A 12,687-nucleotide genomic window follows, 5' to 3' on the forward strand; every position below is an offset into this window, starting at 1 on the left:
ATCATCTTCGTTTGCATATTTTTTAATTTATTTCTATTTTTTAAGCATGTATAAATAACTGATGGTAGAAAGAAAAGGAATTGTAGCTAGTGCTCAGTGACGAGGTCAGAGGCAATTGATACAGACTGAAATACAGGAAATTCCACTTTAAAAAAAAAAAAAAAAAAAAAAAAAAGCTGTGAGGATTGTCACAAACTGGTAGAAGTTATCCAGATGTTGATTGTAGAGACCTCTTTCTTGGACATATTCAAAACTCCACTGGACACAGCCCTGAGCATAATTCTCTAAGCAGACCCTGCTTTGAACAGGAAAGTGGTGGACTAGGCTCTTCAGAAGCCCCCTCAAACCTCAAATACTCTGATTCTATGGTTCTCTAATTCTATAATTCTAGGAATAAGTTAATAATTACAGCAAATACTGTATAATGAGAATCTGAAATAGATTCAGGTGACAGGACGAGGGGGAATGGGCTTAAGTTGAGCCAGGGGAGTTTTAGGTTAGATGTTAGGAAGAACTTCTTTACTGAAAGGGTTGTGAGGCATTGGAACAGGCTGCCCAGGGAAGTGGTGGAGTCACCATCCCTGGAGGTCTTTAAAAGACGTTTAGATGTAGAGCTTAGGGATATGGTTTAGTGGGGATTGTTAGCGTTAGGTCAGAGGTTGGACTCGATGATCTTGAGGTCTCTTCCAACCTAGAAATTCTGTGATTCTGTGATATCTGTGATATATGTGAAGTTTCCACTCAAGTGCACTGGAGATCACAGAAATTTCAGTAATGCAGTAGACATTCACTGGCAACCCTGGAATAAGTTCCTGGTTGAGAACAAAGCTAGCAGATGTTTCTACCAACTTTGATATAGCCTTATTCTAGGGGTCATAGACTGCAGTCTTCTACCCGCATATAGCATAGAGCACATGCACATCAATAATGGACTGGGTAAAACATGTGATCCTTGTGCTGTTTGGTCTTGCATTTCTGCTGGTGCTGATAGATGCAGTTTTGCATACAGATTTAGAACCACATTTCTCACCTCAAGTCTGCCTTTTCTTTTGATCCTGCTATTGCAGGTGTTTGCTGCTAACAGCTCCTGATCTCATGTCTGGTCTGAACACTGCTCTACACATCAATGGGCCTCTTACTTAATGCATGGCCGATGAATTGTGACAGTCAATTTACTCTGTTCTCATTCGCCTGAAAAAGAAGCATGAAGTTAAGGCAGTACGCTAGTATGCACATGGCAAGTGCATATGCTATTTTTGTTCTGCCACTAGGACATAATCTGGAAAAGAGTAACAAGAAGGGCAACAGCATATCCGTAGTACAGGTATTTCTCTCTAGGCAAGCCTGCCTATGCAGGACTAATATTTACATCGCAGATTGCTGGATGCTTTCTTTTGCATGTGTTATCAGTGGGAGGTACTTTTGTATACATAGGTGGAATTAGCCTTCTATCCAAAGTCTACAAGAAAAACAAAACCCTAGAAGCAATAGTCTAGAAAATTTTCCCACACTAAAATAAACACCTTTCTTCGTACTCGAAACTGTGGTGCCTACCTATTCACAGCCTGGTTGGCATTGGAGACTGCATTTTGTTTTGTTGTCAGACTCCTGTCTGGAAAACTTTCTTCTAAACTGCAGAGCATTCTTGCATCTTCTCCAGATTAATCTGAAATCCAGAGAAGGTGACAAGAAAAATTTTTGTACCTAACATGGTACAAGTAGAGCAGGCTGATAAACTTTGATCGTGCATTTAAATGGAGCACCTGGGGAGAGGAGAGAAAAAAAAAATAAATGACCACTTCTCAAGACAAAGCAATTTCTCAAGAGTGAATTCCAAGCAGGTAGTAACTAAGCAACAGACCACCTGAACAGGGTCTTTGATCACTTGACAAAGCAGATCAGAGCAAGACAAGGGAAAGAGAAGTAGAGATTATGGGGCGGGGGGAGGGGGGCAGGGACTTTTATTTTCTTGGTTTATTAGAGAGAAAGACAGAAAATATACCAAGAGACACTACAAAAAGCAACTTTATGATTTGGAGAAGATGGCAGCTGTAGGAAGCATCTCATGGACATTTTAGTAACCACAATTTATACTTTTAGCTGCTTCTTCTACTTCTACCTCTCTTGCTTCACACAGTGTTGATAGGAATACTTGGGGAACTGGAGAAGAATACCACCTCTTCCTAATTCCAGGCTTGACAGAAGACAATTCTCTGCCCTTAGCCCACCCAGTACCCTTGTGGAAAGAAACGCTGGCCAGTGAAGAAGAAAAAGAGATAGAGGTACAGAATACCAGAGGAGCTGCAGTGATGAACAGCAGCAAAGCTGCTGAAGCCTTGGGTGTAGACCGTTTCATGATGTAGAGGCATACAAAGAGTTTAGAGGGTTTTGGTAACAGCGCAAAAAAAAAAAAAAAAAAAAAAAAAAGGAAAAAAAAGGAAAAAAGAAACCAACGCAATACAAAATGACTGCGCTGACTATAACACTTGATTTTACCTGTTGAGGCTGGCAATACTACGAGGTATGTCTCCTCTCATTACTCATCACCTCTACCAGGATTGAGGAAAACTGTTTTTATCCTGCTTGCCATATGAATTAAAATTGCATTTGAAGTTGAAAATTGGGCAGAAGGACAAGATTAGGCCCTGGATTTGTAAGCATTTATTTTGGGGAAATAACTTGTACTGGCCTCACAGACAGGAAATGAAAGAGAAATAGAACCATGAGGTCAGTAGTCAGGTTGTGCTTCTTTTTGTGAGGAACCTTGCTATCTTTTCTAGTGCTTAACAAAGTAGCTACACTCCTGAGGGAAAACAGAGGAGAACATTTTAATTAAAAATGAACATCCACAAAACTTTATAAGCCATTTTTGCAATTTCATTATTCCAGCTAAAGAAGAAAGATACTAAAATATTATTAACATCCCTTAAAATATTTATTAAGGGAGATTTAAATTAGCTCAGTCCAGCACTACTGGAATGATTCCATTCCTTTGTTATATCCAAAGTAAGGACTAAAACAATATTAGACTAACAGCAAAAGCATTGATGATACAACCTAGTTTCAGAGGTTCTGAAGAGTTTATTTTCCTCAATAATTGATAATTATTAAACTAAAGAATTTCTCTTTATTAACTACAGAGTCCACTCAAGATCCTGGGGATCCTGAACCACTGCTTTTTCTCTGCAATTTAAGAACTGCTGCAAATGACAATGACACAGCATAAAATGTCATATGTGTGGTGAGTACAATTAAAGATTTTCTCTCTGCATTTGTTTGAAGACTGACAGCTCAGCCAACAGGGCAGCCAGGTTTATGCAGCTTTCTGTAAGCTCATTGACAGTTTTCCCTGTGAAACTCTCTTCATAGTTCTCTTCATCAGGTAAAATCCTTCTGAACCTTTGTCAGATGGCTCTTTCAAGAGCAAACAGGATGGGGAGTCCGACCATGAGCAGCTATGAAGTCTCATTAAAAAAAGTCTTTCACACTGTTGTCCTTGTTCTGCATTATAATGATGGTTTGCCATAAAGTGCAAAGAAATGTTATTCTAATGAACAGAGGAGAGCCACCACTACACTAAGGCATGATTAATGAGCTGAAGCTGTTCGTGAAGTCATTTTACATGTCTGGCTGGTGACCTTTGAATTTGAAGAATTTTATTGCATGTAAAGTATAATAGGAGAAATTATTTGGTTAGCATACAAGGTATTCATAGTTTAACAAAGGGATGTGGAACGGGTTATGGTCCAGGAGAACAGGCAATAATGACATTAAAAACAAACAAACAATTACTTCTTTCCCATCCTCTTTTTAATCTTCCTTCAATTCAAACAAAACTGAGGACATGATTCTCTGCCATGAGCTTACCCATGGCTAGGAGTACTTGATCATAAGCAAACAAGACTGTAGCTGACAAACTTCCCTTCCCTTGGAAAGACCAGAGAACTATGGACTTCACAGCAGCTGAGGGAAGATTCAACTTTCTGGGTTGCCAGATGACACAGAAAAGAATTAAGAAAATTAAGTTCTTCCCTCCAGAGGTCTAAACTCAGTGCATTAGATCATTTCAGAGGTCCCACGGCTTTGAGAACCCCAGCCTGTGTCTCAGTGACCCACACTGTCAGAAGCCACCAGCAACCCCTTTCTCTCATGCAGGGCTGGGGTCAGTGAAGGCTGAGGCTGGGACTGCTGGATGACTCATACAGAAAGAACTGGAATTGCTTACACAGTTAGGACTGTCCCAGTTTCACCAGGCTATCTGGGAACTGTAACCCCCACAAGTCTATACAAAGCCAATAAAAGCACAAATCACTAACCATCTACTTGGCTGCTTTCATATATGCCAAGTTGGGTCTGCTTTTGTGCAACTGAACAGAAGAGGAAATAGGGTTCGGGAGACTTTGCTAGTGCTCCAGAAATTTTTCTACCTTCCAATTTCTTCTTATGGCCCTGCTTCTCAGCATGTGGGGTGCACTTCACTGACTAAAAAAAGCATAATGAGGTACAAAATATTTCCCACAAGGAGTCACATACCCTGGTGAGGCTCGAAAGCATTCCTGATTGACCGAGTAGGGTGCCAGCTGGTGGCAGGAACACCCCTCCTCTCGCAGCAGAAGTGGCAGGCCCACCCACTGGTGCTGAGCAGACCTACAGTACTATTTACTGTACAGTTTTGAATATAAAGGAAATGAACAAAGCTGGTAGCAGGCAGTATGTGAAGGACACAATGAGAAGGGATTGATTAGCTACTTTGTTCAAACTGTGTAATGATCAAAATGACGAATGATCAAAGGCAGCAAAGGACACTACATGTGGCACTGCAAGAATTCATCTACTCTTTTATATACTGCTGCTTCCAGGGTGAGGTAAAAACAGAAATTCTACCTGTTCTGGCACCTGCAAGAGGGAAGGAGAGGACAGAAGCTAAAAATACTATTAGCCTAGTTTAAAAACAAAATACTGACTTAGTTCCTTTCTGCATAGGACATAAGTGTCTGTTAGTGTTTTCTGGCTCTGTTGTATTTTCATTTGTAAATAAAATAAAAATTAAAAAAAATAAAATTGTAAATAAAATTAAAAAAACAAACACATAAATGGGCCTCAACCCTGAGTATTCAGCTGAGAATCCTTCCTATTCAACTGCCATCCCCTGGCTTAGAGATCTGTTTGTTTCTAGACTATGAGAACTTACATCAGACAAAAGAGTTTGGGCATGGAAATGAAAACTGGTTGGTGCTTTTCAGTCTCAAAACCAGGGAAAGCAGTCAAACACTAGGTAGAGAAAGGAATAGAAGAAGTTTTTCTATTCTCTCTGGATCTTCACTCAGTATAGACTAAATCACAATAATAGCTTGTATTTTCTTTTGCATCTTTTCTTGTATTACATGAATGGACAGACAAGGGGAATCATGTTTCTTCCCTTTTTCCTTCAAAAATAGTGACAAATTCTTGCAACCCAATTCCCTTTATGGTTTTCCACCTACTCTCATTTGACTTTAGTTTCTAGCGCTTCCTTTCAATTACTGATCACAATACTGCTACAGTATCGTGAAGCCTTTAAACAGCCATAAGGCAATATTACCTCTAAAAGAAGCAGTTTCTGTTCTCCCTCTCTCTAGCCTCAACCTGTAATTTCTTTCCTTCTTTTGTGTCAGAGTATTTTCAAGGCCAGGTGGAAAACCAGATCAGCAAACCTAACTATAGCAAAACTAATCCAGTCTTCTTTTGCCAGTTTAATTTAAAGCCAACTTGTTCCCTTTTGTTGCCAATTAAGGGGAATTCATAAGATCTCATAAAGGAGGACTGGAACAAACTCCGGAGGTAGGGCAAGATGAGAAGTCCTATTTTAAAAGTGAAGTCACCTTATGTTGGCTTGGAATACCTACTAAACTATGGCCCCTGACATAGATGCAGCCACAACAGATACACTATCATGGACCCAAGAAATGACTCCATTATCAAGTTCTAGCAAGGGTAACATCTTCCCACAGAAAACAATTCTCTGATGGATCTGTATTTTTCTGACAAAAGCAGTGAAAGGGCAACTTTTTCAATGCTCTTCCCTGTTAAGTATTTTCAACACCTGATACACAGCTGTACACATGCTTTAGGCAAGTTTAGGTGCTTGGGAACACATACTACTCTGCGACAAGAACTACTTATTTTCCAGAGAACCCCTCTATAGGAGCCAGGCAGCCTGTCTCTTGGCAGACTTAACAATGATACAGTACAGTGAGAAAATGTGATTAGTCCAAGGTGTTAGTATGACATCTGTAGATTTTGAGAATTCACTAGTGGGGTATTACACCAGGGATTTTTTTTCCATGATATGGAATAGTACAGTTCAAATTGTCTAATGAGAGCAGAAGAGCTAAGTGGGATTTGATATTTTGCTTAATGAGGTGTGCAGAAAATTGCTAATGGATTTAATCTGCATAAATTTCTTCTAGCATACATATTCTCATGCACCCACACACATTCACCCTAAAACTCAATTGTTAATGATGAATTTCATTTGTTCCCACATCAGAATTAAGAATATTTAATGAATTGTAATATATAGTTAATTATCATATTCATCACTTAGACCCTATATTGAAGCTGGGCAGGGGAGGTAACTCCTGTTACAGTTATAGCAAATGTGGTAATGTGACAAACACCCTGTGTAAATGCAGGCACCTGAAGATATGGCGTGCAACAAATGTTATAAATGCTAAGTAATCAGGGTGCATTTCCAAGGGGAGATTAATTCTTTTAGTTGTAAAGCATCTTTAGTGGATGATACCTTCTCACACAGAATACTTTCTCATACTTTCTCATACACTAAAATATAATCAGAGTGGGGCAAAAAAGTATCAAACATTGATACTAGCAAATCTGGAAAAGAAAATGTAAGCAATTCATTGGTTACCAGAAAGGGTTCATTCTATCACTAATTTCACTTGACGCTGCATAGAATGGAAGTCAGGCAAGAAACAGGAAATACTTTCATAAGCAAAGGAAATGTATACAATGTGTGGAATAGCATTATTCACCCAAGAAGGAAAATTCGTGTAAAGGGAATGTAAAGTGCCCAGCAGGGCACTTTAGCTTTATTAGCACAAACCTAAGGTTGTAATGAAGAAAAAAATGTCTAATTTCACACAAGGCTCCTTAATCTCTTGCTACTAGCAACTAATAACAGATTTGGTTTTGAACCTTAACAAATCCTTCTGCATGGAGCAATTGTCCAATCATGCCAATTACAGGTTTGTGAATTAACTGTTTCTGTAGTTAAAGAAGGAGTTGTGAACTAAATAGACAAGGCATATGGGATGGAAGTTACTTCAGGGGTGAATCTGACCCACTGTTCATTAGTTAAGCACCAACATGTCTCTGATTCCTCTTTATCTTAGGTGGAAAACATTTATTGTTTTTTGTTGGTAGTCAGCAAACATCTATGATACAATAATTAGCAAGACATCTCTGGATTGCTTGTTGAAGCGTATCATCTTAGAAAGGTAGGGGAAGAGGAAATTAAAACAAGAGTGCATCAGTGAGCTGAGTTTCAGGAGATTTGCATTGCTCCTGCCTCTGGATATCCTTGTGGGGCTAGCCATAGAGATGCATGTACAAGAGACAGGTAGAAAATGGACAAAAACACATGCAGAGGCTCTTGTACAGATGAATGAAGTTAAAGATTTCAGAAGAAAATATTTTTGGACTTGCTGAATGCAGCCATTCAATATAACTTACAAAAGATTTGTATTCATTAGCAACAAATCTCAAATCTCTTTTGGACCCTATCATTACTTGCATTCTATCTTATTTTGCCCTTAGAATTTATATTTCAATTTTGCTGAAATTTATTGTATTGCTTGCTTTTCAAGAAAAATGTCCCATAAATGTATTATGATGACAAATACCTATATTAAATGTAATACAATATCATGACATTTGTATCTGAGGCTTATTTTCTAAAACCACTAGACAAGAGTATTATTCCCATGACTCTGTACCATTCAATATTTTTATTCACATTTGGTTTGTATAATCTAGCATCCTTAAGAAAAATATTTCAGATAGGGATTAAGATAATAAGAGCAAATTTAAATGGAAATATTCCATGTCCAGAAATAATTATATCTCATCTGGCAATAAGCACTTCTTTCCTGAGCTACCTATTACCTATTCATGTGAATAAAATAACAAGACCATCTGGCAATTTCCAAAAAAAGTTACAGTCACCACCTCTGTTGCTCCTGGCCTTTGCGGAGAACATCACAGAGGCTTGATACATCAGGCATGAGGAGCTGAGCAGTTTCATTCTTTCTGTTATACACACGCAGTTTATTCCTGTCTTTAACCAGTGCATCTCAGGACTCCAGAGTTACTCAAACGCCCTTCATCAATAATGTTATTCCATAATAAAGGAGAGCATGAATTTCAAGTAAAATATGTATTCAGAGCAACTCTGTGGACTCTCTGCCTTATTATGAAGGCATAAGGCACCTTCAAAGTGGGAGTCATGTGGAGATAACAGTTTCTTATTTTTAGGGAAACAACTGAGTATATTCATGCTGTACTTTGAATATAGATTGGCAGCTAAATTCCAGCCAAAATTCACCTCCAGGTTTGCACTGGGGCAAGCTTCAGACAACTTGATGGAGATGAGGTAAGAGTATTATCCCTTCCACACCATACCACAGTTTGCAACTCAGGTGTGTGAGTATATTATGCCACGTACAGTCACCATCACTAATCATATTTGTTATTCTTCCTGCAGTATCACACATTTGACATTGAACAGGCAGCCCTGGACCATTTCTGCAAGGACTTTGCTTTAACATTGCCTGCCATCAGGGCATATAGACATGATCTGTGCCAATCAACAGACACCCCACAAGCAGTAGGTGGATGAAAGTGGGTCAGGGAGTACAACAAGCTTTAATCCACTCTCACCTCGGCCACAAAGGTGAAGCACTATGAGTTGAGGCAGTGCCTGTATAAAAAACTATCAAGGCATTTTACTGTTTGTTTCTAGCAAATGTGCACATTTAGGAAACACTAAGGAATATTGGCTATGCTTCTAAGCTGCCTTGGGAAGGTCTTTTCAGGTTTAAAACTGTAGCAGTAAAATAGACTTACTTTTTCCATGGAGGTGTAAATCCCCACCTGCCAATGCCAATTGACTCCAGTCATACAGACAGTAACATTTAGATAGGTTTCCTGGGCTTTCTGCCATTCATTGTGCAATGGTAGCACATGAAGACAAAGTTTATAGTGATCTAGCTTTCAATAAAACAACCATTCACAGGTAGGGAGTGTTCCAAACATGAATTTGAATGGTCTTCTAATATTCTCAAAACTCTCCCTTTCCACAACCCCTTCTCCAGCTCCATGTATTAAGCCATGGAGCAATTCAGTCTCCCTTCACTGCCTCCCCTTGCTGCCCCCTACAAAGCTCTGCCATAATGTATTTAATTAAATACATTTTAAAATAAAACACAAAACTTTCAAAAATATGTGAAAAAAGCTTTGGTTTTATACCACTTAGATGAACTATGGGAGAACTCTTTTGAAAATAAATTCTATTATACTGAATTTCTGAATAAAACAATGTAAAGAATTGAATCTGCAAATGTTTCAACTTTTACCCATGAAGAAAACTGAATCAGATTATACTAGTGACAAATTACTAGTTTGTTTTATATGCACCCACGATTTTATTCCTTAGAGATTTATGAGGAGATTTTTATTTTTTTAACTTCAGTAGAGTGTCCATGCACCCCTAAAACAAAATTATATAGCTGGATCTCAAAGCTAAAAAGAAAGATATCCAGTATCAGATATCTAGATATCAAATATCTGGAACCTAGTCCTAGAATTTTAAATTAATATTTTTCACTTTAGTGTTGCAATAAATAAAACAAAATCTATTCATATAATCCCTAGTCTCCAAATACAGCTGTGACAGTTTTGATAATGATTTGCATGTACAGATTTTTTCTTTCTTTTTGAAAAGGTGATACCTGTACATTAAATTAGCTTACGCTGATTCCTTAGTCCACCTTTCAAATGCAGAAGTAATGTACTGCATGACAATTGCCCTCTGGTTTCCATAATGCAGTCCATTTTTAGCAAACACTTACATTGACTAATTTGGAGTAGATCATAGAGCTGTTTTGACTGAGGTAGTGAAAGCAATTCTAGTGAAAGCAAGTACTGTTAGTTATATTGGCTATTGTTTATGACAGCATAAATTGCTTACAAGGCTTTTAGATAAAGTTCCTAGAACTGACACGCACAAATACATTCTTTGTGGTGTGTACTATTAATATATTTTCTATATAAAATACCAACAATGCAAATGTTTGAGAATGAATTCTAATTATGAGCTATATATGCGAGGCTGTTGACTCTCACAGAAGTCATAAGAATTATACGACTACAAAAAGTTTAGGGCTTTAGATTCTAATTTATTAACTTTCTATAGACAATAAAATAGCAGTTCTACATTTCCCTATCTGGCTGAGTGTATAGAGGTTTTTTGTTTGTTTGTTTTTGTTTTGTTTGTTTTTTGTTTTTTGTTTTTTTTTAATAATATTTTATGTTGTGTTAATTTTGGGTATTAAATGTCATTTTAGGAGGTTTGGAAGTCTTGCTGCAAAAACTGGTTTTCATCAAATTAGAATAAAAACTCATAGCAGCAGGAGAGTAAACCGGAAGCAGTAAATCAGTTGACACTTCATTTATAATTCTTAGAGTAAGCCCCCATCACAATCAGTTTTATGAAAAAAAAATAAAAAAAAAAAAATTGGGCAGTTTTTCAGTAACTTTAGAAAGAAGCAAGTTGGGCTGTAGCTAGTCACATCACCATATGTCTCTATTATGCAAGTTATAGATAAGTTGGCTAAGTGAGTCCATATACATGTATTTTGTAGCTACTCTACTGACCATTTCCAACCAAAATGATTTCCATGTGTGAACTAATATTATTTACAGTTGCAACACTATTCATATCTAAACTATCCAGAAAGGGTACAAGGAAATATCTACTGCTTTTCTTATAAATAAGCAAAATTGTTACATTTCATAACCTGTTTAAGACCAAGTACCTGACCCAAATACTGACATAACACAGGGTGTCCTGGTTTCAGTTAGCACAGAATTAATTTTCTTCCTAGTAGCTGGTGGAATGCTGTGTTTTGGCTTAGAATGAGAAGAGTGCTGATAACACCCCGATGCTTTAATTGTTGCAGAGCAGTGCTTATACTAAGCCAAGGACATCTCAGCCTTTGCTCTGTCCTGCCAACGGGCAGGCTGGGGGGGTGCAGTAAGAGCTGGGAGGGGACAGACCCAGGACAGGTGACCCAAACTAGCCAAAGGGGTATTCCATACCATCTGACGTCATGCTAAACAATATATAGGGGTGGCTAGCCGGGGGGAGGGGGCCGGACTGCTCGGGGTTAAGCTGGGCATCGGTCAGCGGGTGGTGAGCAATTGCATTGTGCATCACTTGTTTGTACATATTAGTAGTAGTAGTACTATTATCATCATTGTATTATTATTATTATTATTATTATTATTATTATTATTTTCCTGTCTTATTAAACTGTCTTCATCTCAACTCACGAGCTTCACTTTCCATTTCTCTCCCCCGTCCCAGAGAGGGAGGGGGGAGGGTGAGCGAACGGCTGCGTGGTGTTTAGCTGCCAGCCGGGTTAAACCACGACACAGGGGAATGGTTGGGAAAATGACAGGCAGAGTATAGCAAACTTATTGGAAATGTTTATTAAATTTCTATGTTGGCCTATCAGTTATGTCACGCTAGGTTATGTCATTCACATTTCATTGCATCACATCGTGCCTGTCAAATTATAATGGTGCCTGACTGGCAAAACACAATCTAGTATAAAATTTGATTTCATCTTACCTATTTTGGGGTTTTGAAAAGCACAGCAGATTATATGTCCTTTGAAGTATCACAACTTTCAGCATATATTCTTTTGTCAACTTGCTGTTCAGCTGAAAAAGAATATTCACAAGTGACTGCCACATGTAACATACTTGTGCAATAAATTGAGACAAGTCAAAATTATACAGTCCAGGTAACAGATGAGCTGGCTAGCTACGTTTGTAAGAGTGACTGAGGTGTCAAATGATGATTGAAATAAGATACCAAATGCTGTCAGCTTTACACTTCAAGCATTAAAGCATACGGGATAGACATAACAGGATCCCTAAGACATACTGCATTGTCAGTGTCACACAGCTACATCTATGTACTCTTAATGTTACTTTTTTATGTAGGTTATTAACACAAAGAAAAAAAAAATGTCTCCCATCACAATGTCTCATTTGGAAAAAAAACAATAGATTTACTTTTAAAAAAGGGTGTTTTAGGAAAAAGGCTAAATGTTGAATGTCACCTAATTTGGACACCTAAAATATTTTTCATCCTTTCCAGTAGGCTATCCTTGTCACACCATAACAAAGAAAGTGAAAGGTATCCCTTTTGCTGTCTTTAAATACCTTGATGCAGGGAATGTGCTCCCCTTGTTTCCAACACTGAATACTATTTTCTGCTGTAGGCAAAGCAAATGAAGAACCCTCCTTTAAGAGTAAAATAGTACTCAATGGAAGTAAATGCGACCTATTCTGGGACAGGAAGAAAAATTAACTCTAAATAGCCAGAGTGAATTATAG

General features: G+C 38.0%; 1 protein-coding gene across 1 annotated transcript in view; it reads right to left on the bottom strand.

Moving 5' to 3' along the window:
* The window catches only part of LOC311443619 (uncharacterized protein), a 248,155-nt gene that overhangs the window by 129,177 nt on the left and 106,291 nt on the right, over positions 1-12,687 (bottom strand). Inside the window, exon 2 of the mRNA XM_084533939.1 lies at positions 11,915-12,006. Coding sequence (XP_084390065.1) covers positions 11,915-11,979 — 65 coding nt within the window. The 5' untranslated portion in view covers positions 11,980-12,006. The remainder of the gene's footprint in view (positions 1-11,914; positions 12,007-12,687) is intronic.

This window comes from Aythya ferina, assembly GCF_964211825.1.
Source record: "Aythya ferina genome assembly, chromosome: 12".
In the NCBI taxonomy this organism is placed as follows: Eukaryota; Metazoa; Chordata; class Aves; order Anseriformes; family Anatidae; genus Aythya; species Aythya ferina.